The 21,650-nt window shown below is 44.4% G+C and overlaps 1 protein-coding gene across 6 annotated transcripts in view; it reads right to left on the reverse strand.

The window, feature by feature from the left end:
- ADK (adenosine kinase) overlaps positions 1-21,650 on the reverse strand; it is a 1,085,903-nt gene that overhangs the window by 881,696 nt on the left and 182,557 nt on the right. For 4 of the 6 annotated variants that reach the window (XM_029609562.1, XM_029609558.1, XM_029609559.1 and 1 more), the window contains exon 4: positions 6,993-7,073. The exons of the other annotated variants lie outside the window; for them this stretch is intronic. In XM_029609562.1, the coding sequence (XP_029465422.1) occupies positions 6,993-7,073 (81 nt within the window). The remainder of the gene's footprint in view (positions 1-6,992; positions 7,074-21,650) is intronic. 6 annotated transcript variants of the gene reach the window in all.

A 21,650-nucleotide genomic window follows, 5' to 3' on the forward strand; every position in this document is an offset into this window, starting at 1 on the left:
TTCCTTTTTGAGTTGGCAATTCTTGCCGTTTCAGTAGCACTAAACGAGCTTCACATGCAAACTAAAAAATAAAGAATTACATATATGGAAATCATCAAATCTCACTCTACCTCCAAACAACCCTACTCCCCAAAACTTTAAAGCCTACAAACTTACTTCCACCGATAACTCCGTTACTCCTGCGATATTAAAGACGCAGTGAATGCGCCCAGTCACCCGCTCCTTAAATATTGACCATCTGCTTCAATTCTAGCCAATCCCTATTACGTTGAAGGACGTAAAGTCCACCCATTGGTTCCTCATACTCCACACCCCTCTTCTCCACCAATCCACTACTGTTTATCAGGGAGCGGACCACTACTTGATACTACTAGTAAAATGCCTCCCATTTGATTTTTGAATTTAACCTGCGGGGGATAAGAGTACCCCATTGAAAAATTAATCTTTGCTCTTGCTGTCATAATTGTAAAGAAACATTACCTCCCCGGGGGCACAATAGCTGTTTAAAAACAGTAAATCTTATTTGTTCAATGGTGTGCAATGCCTCTACCCAGTGACTTACTAAAGGCGCTTCCATTTTACCGGTACATATACAGCTCCTGTGCTGAATGATCTGAGTTCTAACCGGTAGTATAGTGTGTCCAATATACAATTTAGAACACGGACATTGGACCGCATACACCGGAATAGAATCATGTGAAAATACTGTTCCCTCTATCACGTATGAACAAACCGAGCACCGGGTACAACTCTTCTGTCCTTGATACCCTTGAAGTGAATTGTCTTTAACCTCCAAGGACACCAATATATCTTTTAAATTGTGGCCCCTGGTTTTTGCAAATATGGGTTTCGCTTGTAAAACCGGATGTAAAGACAGAATCGACCACACACACATACACAGTACAGTTTTTAGCTGGCCAGCAAGTGTGCAATAAGTGTAGCATTTAGTAGGGATGTGCATTCGTTTATTTCATTTTGTTTAGTGCACACTGAATCAAATCAGTGCGCATTCAAATGAAACAGAATATTTAGTATACTTTTGCCTTTTAATAGTTTATAAGACTAAAGTTAGATGAGAAGGAAGACAAGACCTTTCTGAACACAATCAGGGGTACCCTTTTGAATTAATGAGCACTGAAAATTGTTTTGGGGGGGGGAAGGTAGAGTATGAATGTTGAGAATAATTTTTAAAATCATGCCATCTTGACAGGAGTCATTCTTGTTGCTTCATAGCAATAGGGCATTATTTAAAACAGACTTGATCTTCCCCCACCCTCCCCCAAACACACACACACATTTTCCTCAAGCACAGTATTCCTTCAGCTATCAAAGCATCTGCATAAAAAACCTAATTATCCATAAGATATATGCTGACTTTGTGAAATTGTCATTTTGAAAGCTTCTCTAACGAGGATAATGTCTCCTACACCTGCAGGGGTTTTGTATAACCTGCCTATTAGCTTTTTTTTTTTTTTTTTTTAACTTTTTACAGTTGTATTCGAATGTCATATGCTATCGTGCAGAAGGGACTGATGTAGTAAATGTGTGAGCTGATTAATATGCTATGTACAAAGACCCCCAACCTAGGAAACAAGTGCACTGTTTAGCTAATATTCCATCATGCTAACATTTAACATGTTGGCAAATGGTACACAGGTACATAGCATGCAATGACTATTAGATATTAGTATCCTACAAACAAAGGGCCTCAGAACAGAAGCTACATTTTACCTGTTTTGTTAGTTTTTAAAGTTTTACTTTTTTTTGAAGAGCTAGTAGTACATTTTTGTGTGCTAATCTGGTATGCAGGCCTTTTCCCCTACCCCATCACCAAGCACAGGTTAAAGAAAAAATAACCCAACCCCCCCATGAGAAAAACCAAGAATGCTCTTCCACACTAGGCCAATAGAAGCTAAGACTTGTCTTCGGCTGGCTCAGTATCAGGAACATTTATAGGGTTCTGAGGATGAGAGGAGTATTTTTTTTTGGATGGGGAAGGGTGGAGTGGTTGTTTTTGCTCACTGTGGGTGGGAGGAAGGTTCTGAATGTGGCTCGATTTGGCAGATGTTTATTTGTATCAGGTGAGCTGGGTAGGGAGGGGGGAGAATTTAAATGTTTAACATTGAGGACCTACGTGCTGTTTTATGTACTATGATTCTTGGACTTTTAATAGTGCTTATTCCAGGGTTTCCTAATCAGTGGCCTGTGACCCCCAAATGAGGTCACACAACCTTCAGCTAGGGTCACAAGTACCTCAAACGGCAGCACTCTTCAGGCAGCAGCAACAGCTGCATTAGTAATGGAAGTTAGCATGGGGGCCCTGTGAGCTGCCCCATGCACTCCCAGTCTCTATCCCAACCCCACGTGAGTTTCTGTGATAACTGGAAACCCTGTTCAAGGAGGGATCAGGGTTATTGCAGGGCCTGTGACCTTGCACAGGATCACAGGCCCTGCACTGACTTTGGTTATTAATGCCACTGTCACTTGCAGATAGATCACAGTCATGCTTGGGACTAGACATGAAGGGAATAGAGAGCTGAGCCTCCATGGGCTGGCAGATATTTCCACTACACCTCTCTCTTCACCCACCAAGATAAAAAAAAGTTGCCCTATTTTTTATTTTATTAATTTTATTTAAAAATGTCTGTGTACCGCTTTTACAATTTGGAAATTAATCAAAACGGTTAACAAAAATTAAAACATACATAATCTATTGTTTAAAACTATAAAAATGCAAACTAAAAACAAATAAAATACATAATAATTCGTACGAACAAAAGACATACCAAACATACAGGCCGATACAGTACAGTGCGCTCCGGAGCGCACTGTTAGCCTGCTGTTGGACGCACATTTTCCCTTACCCCTTATTCGGTAAGGGGCAGAAAACGCACATCCATCCCGCCGAACCTAATAGCGCCCTCAACACGCAAATGCATGTTGATGGCCCTAAATGGTATTCGCGCGCAATTCAGAAAGTAAAATGTGCAGCCAAGCCGCACATTTTACTTTCAGAAATTAGCGCCTACCCAAAGGTAGGCGCTAATTTCTTCCGGCACTGGGAAAGTGCACAGAAAAGCAGTTTTTACTGCTTTTCTGTGCACCCTCCGACTTAATATCATGGTGATATTAAGTCGGAGGTCCCGAAGAGTAAAAAAAGTTAAAAAAAAAAAAATTTAGAAGTCGGCCGGCGGCTGTCGGGTCGAAAACTGGACGCTCAATTTTGCCGGCGTCTGGTTTCTGAGCCCATGGCTGTCAGCGGGCTCGAGAACAGACGCCGGCAAAATTGAGAGTCGGCTGTCAAACCCACTGACAGCCACCGCTCCTGTCAAAAAGGAGGCGCTAGGGATGCGCTAGTGTCCCTAGCGCCTCCTTTTGCCAGTTTTTACCACCGGGGCTAATTTAAATACTGAATCGCGCACACCGGCGAGTGGCCGGGGCGTTCGTCCGCTCTCCCGCGGACTTTACTGAATCGGCCTGATAATGCCTTCAAAATTAGGTAAGTAGAGTAATAACAGGGGGGGTGAACTGAAAATGTATGGGTAATTTAGAGAGTATTAATTTATGTTTGAGAGTTAATCAGAGTGTTTTTAACATTTTTCTAAAATTGTTGTATTGAAGGTATGAGGCGGAGAGAATCAGGCAATGAATTGCATAAAATGGGGCCTGCTACCGAAAAAGCTCTTTTTCTAGTTAATTCAAGTCTAGCAAGTTTGACTGTGGGTATGTCTAAGAGGTTTTTAGAAAAGGATCTTAGTTGTCTAGTAGGCTTGTACATGCGAAGACTGGTGCAAAGTCATGTCGATGAAGCATTGTAAATGAGAGCGTGGATCCTCAGCCTATCTTCTCTTCCCACCAGCTATCATTCTCAAGCCCAAATGAAAATGTTGCTGCTAACCCCAGCCTGAGGATGTTTGGAAAAGGAACCGTTTGAAGAGGGAATCTATACAGGAGCAGTTTAAGGATTCAACAGCTGGTAGGAGATTTCAGAAGGGGGATCAGCTGGAGAGGATTTAGCTATGGGGGTGGGGAAAGGATTTGCTGTGAAATGTGAGAGGGGGAATGAGAGTGGCAGAGGGTAAGAGGGAGTCAGCTGGGCAATGTCAGAGAAGGGGAGGCTGGGAGATGAGAGAGAGGAGGGAATTGAGGACTGAATGAGAGGGAGGCAATAAGAGGATTAGTCTGAGGTTACAAGAAGGGCTTGGGGTGACAGGGGTATCGACTGAGGGGACGCAAAATGGCTGGAGGCAGTGAGAGAAAAGGGATATGTTAGGGAGGTGAGGAGCTGGAGATGTAAAAGGAGATCAGCTAGAGTGAGGAAGGTTGAGAGAGAGGGTCCACTGGAGGGGAGGAGGTTAAGAGAATGAAGTCCTCTGGAGAGGGTGGAGGCTGAGAGAGGGATCAGCTGGATTGAAAGGAGGGTGAAAGTTGAGTGATAGTTGGAAGGCAATCAGCCCCCCCTCCCCCCATATTAATTTGTTTTGGTCATCTTCTGGGGTCATATGAATTTTCAAGTGTTAAAATGGGTTCACACTGGCTAAATGTTTAGGGAGCCCTGGCTTATTCACTATGGACAGCATTGGGTTACTATATCTGTAATAAACCTAATGATTAACATGCATGTTTAAAATAAAAGTGCACTAAATTTTAGCGTGGCTTTAATATGCTGGCCCCTAAAATAAGCAGCTAAATTGGCCTTAGAAAAATTGTACATGCTTTAGGAGAATACAGTTATGCTTATCAGTTATGATTTGAAAAACACGTTCTAAATTCCATAGCTTAATGTTGGGTCAGAGATTGTTATTTTAACTATCAGCATCTTTAGTAAGATAACAAAATATTTTTTTTAAAAAGCATGTCTGTACACATTTAAGTAAATGTCATTTGCTTTTTGCTTTCTCTGAGCTTTTGTCATCTGCCCACAGAATCTGAACAGGAAGCTTGATGTGTTACTGCACACTTCACCTAAGTTGAGCACTGTCATTGCCAACCCTTATTTCAGTAACATACATAGAAGGGTTGCTTTTAAGCCTTCTCAAGTCATTTTCTTCTCCTCAGGGGATGAATGATTCAGATGAGGCTACTCTGCCTGCGGCATTAAATTCAGTCATCTATTACTGAAACCCCAGATGATTGCTGACCTAACCAGCACTGCCAGCAGTAGGTCAGTCCTTTTGTTTGTTGAGCCTGTGCTCAGACGTATGTAGAACACATTCTGTACAAATAAACTCGCATTAGATTTTGTTGGTGGTAGAACTGGTAAGGGCATGTTGATTTTATAAATCCAAATTCCACAAAATCTCAGGAATTTCTACGCTCTGGAGTACCAAATAAAAAATAAATAAATTAAAAAAAAAAGATCATTTTTCGTCAAAATGGTTTTACTTACGCAATCTCCCCATTGTATTGGGGTTAATATATTTGGTAATCTGCTATGACTGATGACAAATTTGTTCTAGTTTGTGCTGTATAATTAGGATATGTAAACTTCTGCCTATCACTTGCAATGCCTCCGATATTAGATTTTGCTTGTTTGATTGTTTTCACATTTCACGTATGCTTTTTTTTCAGCTTTCGGGGTAAACAGAAACTGAGATAACTGTATCCTTTTAGGTAAGAATTAGTGAATATTTAAAACGCTACGATTAGTGTTCGGCTCCCCACAACTTCAGTCCTTGGCCTTGCAAAGTCGCTGTATCTTCACCCAGGCAGGGACTGGTCTGTATCTCTCTTCCATTACTTTGTTACCAGAATTCCAAACACATCGAAAAAATACACTAAAGAAAATCCTACTTTATGAGATGGGAAAAGAAAACCACATTGCCTGTCAGTGAAGCAGGTTTAACATTTTTCACTCAATATTTAATAGCGAAATTTTAAGATGCAAAATTTCTGACAATTGCAGAAGTCGTGTTTTTTCCTTCCTGAATTTCTCCTGCCTCTAGCAATTTGCCGGGTGTATTTGAATCCTAATGCCCAGCTGCCTCCTGCAGTCAATCAGCTGGGACCAAGTCCTCTAACCCTGGACCTGCCTCCATCAGTTCTGTTGACAAGGACAGGCAGGGGCAGGAAAGGAGCAAAGTAGGAGCTTGCTATTCTTTGGCCCTCTTCTTTCTCTGCTTGCTGCCAAGCTCAGAGTCTTCACTCCTGTGGCCTGCCTTGGAGAGAGAGGGGGAGCAGGGCTGAGCTTATTGTTTGGATGTGATCTCAGTGCCTATAGAGGAGGAGAGGAACCTACTCCTGTGTGAAGGAGACGGAATGCATTTTGTGGGTTAGATACTGGAGAAGGGCTGAAGAGGCAGTGGTAGATGCTGGGGGAAGGGGTAGAAGGGGGAAAAACAGAAGACTTGGTGGAGGCAAGGTATAAAACAATTTGAGGGATGGAAAAAGAGGTGTTATAAGGAATGATGTGAAGATGGGAGAGGAGAGGAATGGAAGTGTGTAAGAGGAAAATGGAGTGGAGGGGTAGGTGTGAGAGAGTTGAAAGATATAAGAAAAGCTAAGGAGCAACAAGAAAAGTTAGCAGTGAAAGGAAGAGATTTAAGATGAAGAGACAGACCTAGGGAGCAGGAGAAAGACCGCTCAAAGGATGGTGACAATGTTAGACAGCAACCCTATGGTAGAAGGAGCACATGGTGGAGGGGATAGAAACCGCACACAATGGTGACCCCCTGAACACTTGCAAAGTCGTGTGCAGCAATAGTGTGTACACACCCCTTCTCCCCTCACCTGTGTAACCCTTTTTTGGGAAATAGCGATGATTCCAAAGGGCCATAAAATAATTTCTTTACGTGGGCTAGCTCTTCTGTTTTTTCCCCAATTCTTCTTTCTCCTGGGGGGGGGGGGGGGGATGCTTTCTGTGGGGATGAAGGATAACATTCATGACCCAGGCAAGGGAACGTGTGCATGTGTGTGTTACTCTTGCTCTTTGGGACAGGTACCTGGACAAAACAGGCAGGGCTCGCTGGATGGATGTCCGAAATCATATTTACCGATATTGATTGAAGGAAAATGTCCAAATACATCCAGATTCCTTGTCTTTGCTGTAGTACAAGTTTAACTGATGTATCCCTCTGTGGAAAAAAAGTGTCCCTTTTTACTGAAACTTGGAATTTATAATCCATCCATGGTGTGGAATGAATGTCAATCCCAAGGGGCTGGGGTATTCCTAATCAGGGTGGATGTCCCTTTCCCCAAACAGTACCTGACTCCAGAAAAAGACTCTGATCTTCACCTGCCTATCTCCCATGTCCCAGGGTGGAAACTCTGGCTGGGGGTCTCCTGATATTCTTCTTCTCCAAACTCCTCTTTGAAAACCAGCTCTCTCACCGGGCAAAGAAGGAGGCCAGCAAAAACACCTTCCTTCCCACAAAATTAAAAACAAAGGATTTCACTTGCTGGGCACTGCAGCCTCCTCTTGATTGGTCGAAAGGGTGTTCAGGTCCTTCCTGCACCTCTGGAGAGGGGGTTTACAGCCTCCCAGAAGGTGCAGGTCAAACCAGACAAAATCCTCACTTTCAGTCTAGGAAAAATTACAAAAGTCACTCTGGTTCCCTTCTCTTTCTCTCCAGCCTATCACCAAGAACTGGCAGGGCAGTGTCCCTCCCCTTCGTTTGCCAAGCTGAGGGCCTAACTCTGGAGAGCACACTGAAACACATCCTTCCTTCATGAAACCACATTTACACTGCCTCCTAGTCACATGGTCTAACTCCCCCCTTGGGCCTAAGGCTGCAAGCCTCAGGGGGAGGAGCAGAGATGAGTGGCAGAGTCTGCAATGCAGTTGGACTAAAATTAAAGGCTAGGGACTAGAGACACTTGGTGGAGACCTCAGTCTCTACACTCGTTAAAAAAATAAATAATAAATAAAACTAGAGGGAACATGGAAGGGGTGTAATGGGAAGGGACCCCTCCTGCTACTCACAGCTGAATTTGTACTCAACAGCAGTGCACACACCCCTACAGAAATATTAGATGGGAACGTTGGTAGTGACACACACAATACCATCCTTCTAAACCTAATGAGAAATCGGACAGGCAAGCAATATCTGTATTGGTGCTGCCAGTGCCAAGTAGATATGCTGGCTGAAAGCCCCAGTCTTGTTTGTGACTTAGGTTTGTTAGTGAAGTGGGTAAAAATTAAGATCAATATATGGCAATATGTCTGTGGACTCTCAATGTAGAAGGTCTATAATCTGAGTAGAAGATATTTTAATCTGCGTTCTTTGTGGGCTGAAACAGATTTTAGATACGGCTGATTTCCACATTATTGTTCATGCATCAGTTCTCCCCATGGTTGATTTTTGTAATTCTGTTTATCTTGGTTTATCATCTTCAGTTCTGAGACCGTTGCAGCTTTTAATTAATACTGTTGCCAGTCTTTGTCTCTGGGATAAACCGGAGGGAACACATCATCCCAGTGCTTGTTGATTTGCACTGGCCTTCCTATCCAACAGTGCATACAATATAAAATAACTACAACCATATTTAAACTACTTTATTCAGATGTGATACCTTGGGCTAATTCACTTTTAAGGGTACATCAACCCACATAATTTTATAACAGTTCAGAGAGGGGTTTTTTGGATATCACTTCTGCGAAGCAGGCACTGCTTGTGTCCACGCAAGAATACACCTTTTCTATAGTAACGCTTTGGAATTCCTTGCCACAGATTTTGCATCATGAAGAAAGTTTTAAGACTTTTTAAAACTGATCTTTAAACATATCTTTTTTAGGCAAGCTTATTTTTAGTAATTTAATTAAAGTGGCTATTTCTGTTTAACTTGTCCTATTATTGACTGTGCAGTGTTTTAAGGTTTTATAGTATTTCATGTTTATATTATATTTTATACTTTGCCTTTAAAATAGAATAAGAACACAATAAATTCTCATACATTGTGTATGTTCATGTGCACATCGCTTAGAGCCTTGTTACATGATTAACAAATCTTTAATAAAGATAAAGATAATACAGGGAGATAAATGCTGTTTTACCTGCAGAACTTTTTTTTTTTTTTTTTTTTAAATAGAATTGCCTGCCAGATATGTAGGTAAACATATGTGGCAGCCAGACTTGTTTTAAAATATCTGCAAATACTAAATGTTTTAGCATCAAACTCCAACTATGTATCCGGATGAAGAGAACTACAAAATGACAGTTCTGCTACATACAGCAATCTTCAAGTCATGTACAGATTTTCAACTGGACTGGGCTCCTCCAGGGCACTTACATTTTTGTTCCTTAGTCACTTCAGTGTAGCTTTGACTGTGTGCTTCAGGTCAATGCCATGCTGAAAGATGAACTTCATCCCAATAAGAGCTTTCTTGTAGAAGGCAGCAGGTTTTTCCCCCAATGACTTTTCTGAGGTTTTTAGGTACAATGGATTATTTTAAAGATAGGTTCTAAATTACTAGTAAGTAATTCATTTTTTAGTTCTTTCAGAACTCTGGCATATACACCGTCTGGTCTAGGCAATTTGCTACTCTTTAGTTTGTCAATCTGCCTTTTTGCGTCTTCCAGGCAAACAGTGATGTGTTTCAGTTTTTCTGAATCACCACCACTGAATACTGATTCTGGCATGAGTATCTCCCTAACATTCTCTTCAATAAACACCAAAGCAAAATATTCATTCAGTCCTTGTGCAATGGCTTTATCTTCCTTAAGTAGCCCTTTAATCCCCTCAATCATCTAACTGTCCAACCAATTCCCTCAGAGGCTTCCTGCTTCAGATATATTTCAAAAGGTTTATTATGAAATTATGCCTCTAAATTCAGCTTCTTTTCAAATTCTCTTTTAGCCTGCCTTATCAATGTTTTATATCTAGCTTGCCAATGCTTATGCTTTTTCCTATTTTCTTCAGACAGATCCTTTTTCCAATTTTTGAAAGGAACACTTTTGGTTGAAATAGCATCTTTCACCTCATCTTTTAGCCATGCTGACAGTCATTTGGCCTTCTTTCCACTTTTTTTTAATGTATGGAATACATCTGGACTGGTCTTCCAAGATGGTGCTTTTTAAACAATGACCAAGTCTGATCTAACCTCTTATCCTTCGTAACTGCACCTTTCATTTTTTTCTATTTTCCTCATTTTATCAAGTCTCCCTTTTGAAAGCTTTATGCTAGAGCTGTAGATTTACTTAATGTCCTCCCGACAATCATTAAGGCAAATTTGATCACACCATTACCTCTCAAACCAAATTCTGTGTACCATTAAGAAATAGGTCTAAAATGATTCCCCCTCTCATTGGTTCCCAGACCAACTATTCCAAGAAGCATTTCATCTAGAAACTTTTCTTCTCTAGCAAGTCTTGATGCAACATTTACCCAGTCAATAAGTGGGATTATTGAAATCTCCCATTATTACTGTGCTGCCACATTTGTTAGCCTCCCTAATCTCTAATTTCATCAGCCATCTATTCATTCTGACCAGGTGTACACTATATGCTTTTTGATCACACGTGGAATTTCTACTCATAAAGATACTATTGTGGATTTAGTCTCCTGCAGGATCTTTATCCTATTGGACTTTATGCCATCCCTAACAAAGCACCACCCCCACCAAGTTGATCTACCCTATCATTCTAATATAATTTATAACCTAGTATAACACCATCCCATTGGTTACCCTCCTTCCTGCAGGCCTCTGAGATACCAATTATGTCTACCACATCATTCAGGCTATACAGTCTCACTCTTCCATCTTACTTTCTAGACTTCTGGCATTAGCATACAGACATTTCAAAGTATGTTTTTTGTTTGTATTAACAATCTTATTAGTTGAATGGGTAATTTGGAATCTTACTCAGGTGGTTCTTTACTTATAGCCACATAGGTTCCAATAAAAGCAAAAGTAGCCTATTCAGGATGCCCTAATTCCTGTTATTTTAGTATCTTTTGACGATACTTCCCTCTGAACCATGCGCTGCTGATCTCTGATATGATGTATCCCCTGAATATCAAGTGTAACTATATGAGTTATTTCTACTATAAAGCAGAAATAACAAATGGTATTCTGGCAATGATTATAGTAAACTTCTAATGTAACAAAAATTCTGGCTATTTTGTAATATGCAAGATGTTTCTTGTCCTTACAGTGACAGCTATGAACAGCACAATTATTACAATAACTAAATATGAAATCTGAATAGTCAATTCTTTCTATTAAACCCTACCAACCACATACTTCAGTTCTTCTGCACATAACACACCTTTTTACAAAGTCCCCATTTACATTTATACCCCATAAGTGAAAAGGTAAGGGAACAAATTTGCAAGCAAACTCATTTGGATTTATCCATTTCCATTACTGTTTATCCTGTCATGAAAGGCCCCCTTAGCTGATAATTTGCAATTAAGGTCAGGAAATATACTTTCTAGGATGTGGCCATCACTGCCTTTGAACAAGTGCCAAAAGTGTATCAACTTCTTAGAAGATATCGGTATATTGAGAAAGGGGAAAATATGTCCCCCCACTAAAGCTCGTGCCACTCCACTCCACCACCCTAAAATTCCTACCTCCTGGATAAACAGAACTCTGTCACAGCAATGCCATTATACCTAAAAACACTGACACTACAAACATTTTCAAAATTCATAGGCCAGCTATGCCGATGTCATGCATCACAGGATCAGTGCTATTAGCCCACAAGTTTTAAAAATTTGCACAGTACCAACATTTGTCCGCTAATAGCGGTGGCATCTATGGATGCCACCGCTATTAGCGGTGGCATCCATAGATGTCTCTTGGTGGCATCTATGGATGCCACCAAGAGACATGTGCTGGGGAAAGGGGAAGGAGTTGGCAACCCCTGCTCTAAGAAATTGCCAGTAGCAATAGCCAATCTGCATCAAATCTACTTGTGAATATGCTAATTCACACAGATTTTCATTTAGACATCACAGTCAGAGCCACATATACTAACTGCAGTTATGTCTGGATGAAGATTCTAAATACCAGCTTGCAGGAGTTAACACTTTATTATTTCTGCACAAATTTAAATTATGTAGTTGAACCACATACCACCCTATAATAATTTACCCAAAATAGCATCGGTACAGCAATGACAATGTGAAACGCTTGATACACAGGAACTGCAGAAACATTGGCATAAGGGTACATATTCTAAAATAATTCTGGAGACTTCCTGTCCTTAGATACTGAATGGGCACAAGACAAAAAGAAATGCTGAAGGGGGACAGAGAGACAATATTGCCAGAAGTGGCTGAATGACTCAGTGGATTAGAACAGGGTAAAAAGCTTCAGTCTAGGTTGGATGAACCTAGAACAGGTCTGTAACTGAATGTTACTACTTGAAAATCATTTAACAGCCTAATGCATATGTGAAATGAGTAAATTGTTTCAGTCCGTTCCCCAGTGAACAGGTGCCCATCTCACTAAACAGCTGGATACTATCCTTTGGGGCTTGCAACGTGACAACATTAGCATTTCTCAAAACAATTGTTCAGTGTGGGATTCATTTTCTCCATTTTTTTTTCCCAGGATGTATCATAGGCTAACAAACCAAGGGCAGCAGCACCATCATGTGGCAGACAAATCAGCAGCAAACATTTGGTTTTTTTCCATTAAATAATAACACAGCAATTTATGTAACACAGGAATATGCTAGAGACTTACATTTATATCCAAATTATAGTCCTGTGTTTGTTACATCTTTTGTTTATTAGACAAAAAATTCAACCGGTATCTGTACAATGTTTTCCTCCAAAAACATCTACATTTTTTATTCCAAATAAGTACATATAACTCCAATTTTAAAGAAAATATGTAAACACATTCCAATTTAATATAGCAGTGAACAGTAATTAAAAAAGCAGACAGAATAAAAAATAAATTAAAGTAGGTATTTGAAAAGTCTGGTGAAAAGCTGGTGATCAAAGTTGACCAAAACATTTTATATCTTCAAAAACCATTGCTGATTTTTTTGGCCTTATAAAACGCATTTTTTCCCCTCCATAATATAAACAAAATGTAAAGCACCACAAAGGAATATCAAGAGGGTTAGGATTTAACCATTAGTGTTTAGCACCAGGAAAATCTGCTATAAATCTATGGCATTACCAACTAAGCCTGTATTGTCTAGTACAGTATTTCCTAACCTTTTCAAACCCAAGACAATACCTACATTAACAAAAGTGTTATATGGAATACCAGCTTCTACGGGACAGACAAGGACATGGACAGAACTCTAATGGTAAAAAGAAGAGCTACGGAAGAACCGATAGCCCCAAAAGCCCCACCACACACTTCCAAATTAAAAAAAAAAAAAGGGAGAAGGGAGTGGAGAGACATGAATTCATCACAATGCTCCAGCTCCCTTTATATTCAAGTGCAGGAGAAGGGAAAAGTCTGTGTAATGGAGAAATTACTTACCTGATAATTTTGTTTTCCTTAGTGTAGACAGACAGACTCAGGACCAATGGGTATAGTGTACTCCTGCTAGCAGTTGGAGCCGGATCAGATTTCAATCTGACGTCAGCCCCTAGTACATATACCCCTGCAGGAAGTGCAGCGCTTCAGTATTCTCCTCGAAAAGCATTGTGGATATATGTGTGACTGACTGATTGATTAACTTAATAATTTGATTAACTTGAATAACTTCATAATTTGATTAAACGTTAAAACTTGATTAACTTGATTAACTTGAACTGGTTGATTGACTATAGCTGGAGACCGCCAGTGTACTCAACCGGAAAGCATCGACACCCAGCAGGGTGGATGCCCTAGGTAAATGAAAATGTGGCTTACCCTTGAATCATTTGAAAGACCATGCGTAACGGCAGCCAAGGGTGGGATGCTGAGTCCATCTGTCTACACTAAGGAAAATGAAATTATCAAGTAAGTAATTTCTCCATTTCCTAGTGTATAGCAGATGGACTCAGGACCAATCGGATGTATAAAAGCTACTCCTGAACCGGGTGGGAGGCTGCCCGTGACCCACTTAGTATTGCCCTTTCAAATGCCATGTCCTCCCGAGCCTGAATATCCAGACGGTAGAATCTGGAGAAGGTATGGATGGAGGACCATGTCGCCGCCCTGCAGATCTCGGCAGGTGACAGCATTCTAGTTTCTGCCCAGGATATTGCCTGGGCTCTGGTAGAATGGGCCTTGACCTGTAGAGGTGGTGGCTTGCCAGCTTCTACATAGGCCACCTTGATGACTTCCTGGATCCAGCAGGCAATGGTTGCCCGCGAGGCCGCTTCCCCTTGTCTCTTTACGCTGTGAAGGATGAAAAGGTGGTCTGTTTTTCATATGGGTTCCGACATTTCCAGGTATCTGGATAGGAGTCTGCCGATGTTGAGGTGGCGTAGATTTTGGCCTTCTTCTGAATTCTTCAAACCATCCGTCATTGGTAGAGAGATGGTCTGGTTAAGGTGGAAGTGTGAGACCACTTTGGGGAGGAAGGAGGGAACCGTGCGTAGTTGGATGGACCCCGGGGTGAGCCTGAGGAACGGCTCACGGCAGGACAGTGCTTGTAGTTCCGAGATGCGGCGGGCTGAACACACTGCCATCAAAAACACCGTCTTTAAAGTTAACAGGCGGAGGGACAGGCCTCGGAGGGGTCTGAACGCGGTTCCCGCTAAGAAATCCAAAAACGAGATTAAGATTCCACAGAGGTACCAGCCACTTTAGTGGTAGGCGAATGTGTTTGACTCCTTTCAGGAAGCGTGACACGTCTGGGTGAGAAGCTATGCTGTCACCCTCGCTCTTGGGAGCTGTAGCATGACAATGCGGCCACCTGTACCTTGATGGAGTTGAGGGACAGACCCTTCTATAGTCCATTCTGTAAGAATTCCAGGATCACGGGAACTTTAAATGAGCGTGGCTTGATGATGTGGTCTTCGCACCAGGCTTCAAATACTCTCCAGATCCTTATGTACGTTAACAATGTGGAGAACTTGCGTGCTCGGAGGAGAGTGTCGATTACCACCCCCGAGTATCCGCTCTTTTTCAGGCGGGCCCTCTCAATGGCCAGACCATAAGAGAGAATTGAGCTGGGTCCTCGTGGAGGACCGGACCATCTTGTAGCAAGTCCCTGTGTGGGGGCAGGGGGTTCCCTGCCAGCAGTCTTCTCATGTCTGCGTACCAGGGTCTTCTTGGCCAATCCAGAGCCACCAGAAGAACTAGCCCCCTGTGTAGGTGTATCTTGTGAATGATTGCGCCCAATAGGGGCCATGGCAGGAAGGCATATAGTAGGGTCCCCGGTGGCCAGGTCTGTACCAGAGCATCGATCCCTTGGGACTGCGGTTCCTGCCTGCGGCTGAAGTATCTGGATACTTGGGCGTTGGATCTGTTTGCCAGAAGGTCCATGTCCGGTGTCCCCCACCGATTCACTATCATTTTGAAGGCTGCGGACGACAGCTTCCATTCTCCTGGGTCTAGACTTTTCCTGCTGAGGAAGTCTGCCATGATGTTGTCTTTCCCGGCGATGTGGACGGCGGAGATCTCCTGGAGGTTTGCTTCTGCCCACGCCATCAGGAGGTCTATTTCTAGGGACACCTGTTGGCTTCTGGTTCCCCCCCTGTTGGTTGATGTAGGCCACTGTTGTGGCGTTGTCAGACATTACCCTGACCGCTTTGTCTTGAAGTCTTTCTCCCTTCTTGTACATCTCACCACGGATATATTTTGCATATTATAGTTTACATTCTCCCAAATGATGTTTATCCTAGTCTTCTCTACACCGTTCAATGTAAGTCAAGACTCTATTACTGCTTTCGCCCAAGTTATGATTATCCAGGTTTCTTTACCTTGTTCAAAGAAAGACAAGATTTTGTCACTGTTTTTTTTTTACTGGTTGTAATGTAAACCGAAGTGATAATTAATTCTGTTAATTGAACCTCGGTATATAAAAGTTATAAATAAATAAATAAATAAGTCAGTCAGTCTGTGAGCAAACTGCAGACAGGCTAGTCTGACTGCCCGTGCTTCTAGGCGGTTGATGTTCCATCCCACCTCTTCTGTGTTCCTCTGCCCTTGGGCGGTTAACTCCTCTCAGTGTGCTCCCCATCCTCGTAGACTGGCATCTGTGGTGAGTAGGGTCCAGGTTGGGGAGAATAGTCTTGATCCCCGGCTCATGTGGCTGGCCTGCAGCCACTACCGTAGCTGGGTCTGGACTCTGCCCGGGAGTGATAGACGTACGGTGTAATTCTGGGACCGTGGGCTCCACCATGATAGAAGTGAGCGCTGTAGGGGCCTCATGTGGGCTCGCGCCCACGGCACAACTTCCAGTGTGGATGCCATCAGCCCGAGGACTTGCAGGTAATCCCATGCTGTGGGGCGTGGATCGTTCGAGCAAGGTTTGCAGCCGGTTCCACAGTTTTGATCTCCTTGTGGGGGTCAGGCTGACCTTGTCTTCTTTGGTGTCGAATTGGACTCCTAGGTATTCCAGCGACTGTGAGGGCTGTAGGGAGTTTTTGTTTGTGTTGACCACCCATCCTAGGCTCTCCAGTAGAGTTATGACTCTGCCCTGATCAGCCAATCGTCTAGGTAAGGGTGAACGAGGATTCCTTCCTTCCTCAGTGTTGCCGCCACCACTACTAATACCTTTGTGAACGTCCGGGGTGCTGTGGCTAACCCGAAGGGTAGTGCCCGGAACTGGTAGTGACGGTTCAGGACTTTGAAGCGTAGGTAGCGCTGGTGTTCCTGATGAATTGGGATGTGTAGGTAGGCCTCCGAAAGATCCAGGGATATGAGGAACTCTCCCGGTTGTAGCGCCCTTATTACGGATCGTAGGGTTTCCATGCGGAAGCGGGGAATCCTCAGGTGGCGGTTGACCGACTTGAGGTCCAGGATGGGCCTGAATGTTCCCTCTTTCTTGGGGATGATAAAATAAATGGAATAATGTCCAGTATTTATTTCTTGTGGAGGCACTGGGGTTATGACCTCGAGGGCCAGTAGTCTGGACCGTGTAGTTTCCACTGCCACCCTCTTGAGGAGATCGTAGCAGGGGAACTCCACGAACTTGTCAGGAGGGGTTCACAGAAAATCCAGGTAGTACCCCTCCCGAATGATGGCTAGGGCCCACTTGTCAGAAGCTCTCTCAACCCATCTGTGGTAGAATAGGGCTAGTCTGCCCCCTATGGCTTCTTCCCTTGGACCGGTCGGCTGAATCTCATTGTGGGGTGCGGCTGGGGCCTGTACCCGAGCTGGTTTCTCTCTTGTTGTGCTTGTTCCGAAAGGACTGGTTCCTGCCCATAGGGCGGGGCACTTGATAGTTGCTCCTGTAAGGATTGAAGCGCTGTGAACTTCTGCCCTTGGAGGACCTGGGGAAGGGTCGCTGGTTTCTCTTAGTCTTATCCTCCGGCAGGCGCGGCAATGGGGACTCGCCCCATTCGTCAGCCAGTTTCTCTAGTTCGCTGCCGAACAGGAGGGATCCTTTGAAGGGCATCCTTGTGAGGCGCGTTTTGGAAGATGCGTCGGCCGACCAGCTTCAGAGTCAGAGTTGCCTCCTGGCCGCTACCGCAGATGACACTCCTCTGGCCGCTGTGTGCATGAGGTCGGAGGCAGCATCCGCGAGGAATGATACTGCTGGTTCCATGTCTTCTCCCAGGGTATTGTTCCTGGCTTGTGATAAGCAGGCGCGTGTCACCACGGTGCAGCAGGCCACAATTTGTAGAGACAGCGGCTACGTCAAATGACTGTTTGAGGATGGATTCCAGATGCCGGTCATGTGCATCCTTGAGCGCTGCTCCTCCCTCCACTGGGATAGTGGTGCGCTTAGAGACCGCGCAGACCATGGCATCAACTCTTGGGCATGCAAGAAGATCTTTGGTTGCCGGGTCCAGGGGGTACATGGCTGCCAAAGCTCGTCCCCCTTTGAATGTGAACTCCGGAGCATTCCATTCCAGGTCAATCAGCTGTTGTGCCACTTGTAACAGAGGGAAATGGCGAGAAGTCTGGCGAAGACCCTCCAGCAGGCGGTTCTGTTTAGGTTCCCCCGAAGTACCTGGGCCCGGGATAGCGAGCTCAGTCAGACATTGGGTGACCAGGTCCGGGAGCTTGTCCTTTTTGAAGAAGCGTCTCATGGTTCAGTGAGGCTCTGTCCCTGGGGGGAGCTCCCCCTCTTCTAGGGGCTCGGCTTCCTCTTCAGAGATGTCCGTGTCCCCATAGGTGGGGCTTCTGGGTAGTGGAAGCCTGTGTCTAGGCCTTGAAGGGCCTGGGACATGAGGGTCCTCCGGTGGAGCATGTGGCTGATCAGGCAGAGGTTCAGTTTGCAGTTGAACAAAGGCGTGAATCCCCTTGAAGAACTCCACCCATGAGATCGACGCTGGGTCCAAGCTGAGGGGTGCTGGTTCCCTGGGGGTCCCCGTCTGTGGGGAGGTCCCACTGGTATCTGAGAGGTCCAGGGTACCCCCTGAGGAGCTAGTACTCGGCCCTGGGTGGGACTGGCCCTGAACTGGATCTCCCAGGGCCTCCTCACACTGCGTGCACAGGGCATCGGCCTCCTCCTTTGTGCGGCTCTGATGTGGCATGCTGGGCAGAGGCCTTGAACCTTTATCCCTGTTTCTGGTGGTGCCATGGCTGTCGGCGCGTAAACTCTTATACGCTCTGGTGCGCTTAAGATGAGCATATGAGTTGTGCGCGCAGCTGTGCATCCAGCCGTAGATATGCGCTCGGCTCTGTGCATGCAACTTATGCGCACAAGGTTTTATGTGCGTGTAAGTCTATGCGCACAAATGCTTTGTGCGCATAACTCGGTTTTGTGCGCTCGGGCCGAATGGCGGACGGCGCAGCTAACAGGGCCAAGATGGCGATGGCGAGCACACAGGCAATATAGCGACCCCCTCGGATGGACCCCACGTGGGTAGACCCTTGGAAATAGCCGGGGCCTAGCCCTGCTAGGGCGGATCAACCTGGTGGCACTGGTCCCGGCCGGTGACATGTGCTCCTCTTTGATCCTCTGAGACCGGATTCAAGCAGAAGATTTCTACCTTACCCTGTCTTCGGTGCTTCCCGGTTTCGTCCCGGGCGGTCTCTGGCTGCGGGGGGGGGGGGGGGGGGGGGGGGGCGGGGGGAAGAGGGCAAATACCTTCACCGCCACGCTCGAGGGTGCACCCGCTGCCTCTCAGCTGCGCCCGAGGATTGGGGGCTAGGTCCTCGCCGCGATTCGGCTGCCGGTCCGAGGCTTACCTCCGAGGGACCATGGAAATCACCTCGGGAATCTCAACTGGGGGAGGGACCAGAGGGTATCACCGCAGCAGAGCGGGGCTCATCTTCAGGTAGGTTTCTCCTTTAAAATTTGGATTTTCTTTGAATTTGGATCTAACGCTGTAAGAGCATGCAGATAGTCCCTAACTGCTATGGAGACGGAAAATACTAAAGAGCTGCACTTCCTGCAGGGGTATATGTACTAGGGGCTGATGTCAGATTGAAATCTGATCTGTCTCCAACTGCTAGCAGGAGTACACTATACCCATTGGTCCTGAGTCCATCTGCTACATGCTAGGAAATGCAAGTAGCCAGCTCAGTTAATTACCAGGGCTTCTACATATGACTGCCAAAGCTCCTACTGATGTTGCTCTCAATACTCAATGACACACTTCCATGTGTCTCTCAACCTGGGGATAAGAGAGGGCTGGAAAGACTCAAAGGAGGAAGCGCATGAGGAGAAAGATGAGTAAGAACTGTGTGTGCTGAACAAAGCTGGGCCCAGCTATCCATGCCCTGAATGCTGTCCTTTAATTACTATACTACATGGCTATAGCTAAGGGGGCGGGGGGGGAGAGGTATGCATGATTACACAAGTTCTCAAAAAGGAACTCCTCCATATTTAGGAGCCATCACTGGTGACTCCCGTTGCGGTGAGGCACCAAGAACAGAGTCCAAGTGTTTGTCTGGATCTGCGCATTAGGCAGCGAAAACTTATCCATGGCACATCTGATTAGGTCCAAAGGCACACTGGTTGGGAAATATTATAGTCTGCAGCTCTGAAGCCGTGAGTTGTGGATCCTATTGGCTTCCTTCAGACTCCCTTGCCTACCAATAATGGTAGCTCCAGTCACACCATAGTCCTGTTTGATTAGTCCTAGCTCCTCTAACTGCACAACCTCCCTGACAATGCTTTCATGGCAACACACACTGGCTTTCTCAGTATTCACCCTCTTCCAGAGCTTTTGAGGGGAGATATGATAGAGGTCTTTAAGATCATGAGAGGTCTTGAACAAGTAGATGTGAATCAGTTATTTACTCTTTCGGATAATAGAAAGACTAGGGGGCCCTCCATGAAGTTAGCATGTGGCACATTTAAAACTAATCGGAGAAAGTTCTTTTTTACTCAACACACAGTTAAACTCTGGAATTTGTTGCCAGAGGATGTGGCTAGTGCAGTTAGTATAGCTGTGTTTAAAAAAGGATTGGGTAAGTTATTAGAGGAGAAGTCCATTACCTGCAATTAATTAAGTTGACTTAGAAAATAGCCACTGCTATTACTAGCAACGGTAACATGGAACAGACTTAGTTTTTGGGTACTTGCCAGGTTCTTATAGCCTGGATTGGCCACTGTTGGAAACAGGTTGCTGGGCTTGATGGACCTTTGGTCTGACCTAGTATGGCATGTTCTTATGTTCTTAACCTTTATAGCATGGTAAATTCTACATGTCCTTGCCCAAGTCATCATCTTCACAGGCTACTAAATAAATGAAGGTCTGAGCTAGTCACATAATACTTCATGGGATCTGCCAGGTACTTACAATCGGGATTGACCACTGTCTGAAACAGAATGCTGGGCTTGATGAACCTTGCTCCGACTCAATATGGCAATTATGTTCTTTAAGTTCTGTGCAATGCTTATAAACACATGAATTCAAAAGTAAACTTTAATTCTTCACTAAACAAAACATAGAAACATGATAGTGATATACTATCCCAGGCTATGCTATTTGAAATATTTCAGGTGTTCCATTTTAAGAAAATTTTTGGTAATAATGATATAATTTGCAGAGGGTACACACACACATACTGAAGTTAACATGGGTAAAACAGTTGCTGCAAATCGCATCACTAAGACTTCAAATCCACTATCACATGCACAATATGGGCAGGGGTGAGGCCTACACCCAATCGCCCTTCCTTTTCCCCCCCCTCCCCCCCGAAAACCTAATTAATCACCAATACATGGGTTAAATCCTAAGGAATGCTTAATTGTTGGAAAAATGTTATGGCCGCAGCCCACATCAAACAAAACAAAATTTTGACACAATAATATAATGTCATAAACGTAACAATTCCACAATATGCCCAATACCCTGCAACTATAAAGGGTTAACTCCTGGTGACCAGTGCCCCAAACTAGTAAAGCAATAAGCAAGCTGCCGCTGGCGATCCAAGATACATCCGGCCATAGCAACCAAAGCATCATCGTAGGATGTGCTTACCAAGACCCTGATCGTAGAAGTCAGTGTCTTTTAATCAAAGCGCCTTACATGCTGTCCATTATCCCCCCTTTCAGCCGTAGAAGCGTCATGGGTCTGGATCAGAACCTGCCTGCTCAAAAACTCCAGGCCGCTGGTCCATCTAAAGCCCTGGGTCCTCCTGCCCACCTAGCTCTCCCTGGCGGGCAGCAGCCCTCGAATGACTATGGCAAGGCCGGAGGTGAAATCTAGGCAAGGTCCTTGCTAACGCGCTGGTCATCACA

Source organism: Rhinatrema bivittatum, chromosome 7 (genome assembly GCF_901001135.1).
Source record: "Rhinatrema bivittatum chromosome 7, aRhiBiv1.1, whole genome shotgun sequence".
Taxonomy (NCBI): domain Eukaryota; kingdom Metazoa; phylum Chordata; class Amphibia; order Gymnophiona; family Rhinatrematidae; genus Rhinatrema; species Rhinatrema bivittatum.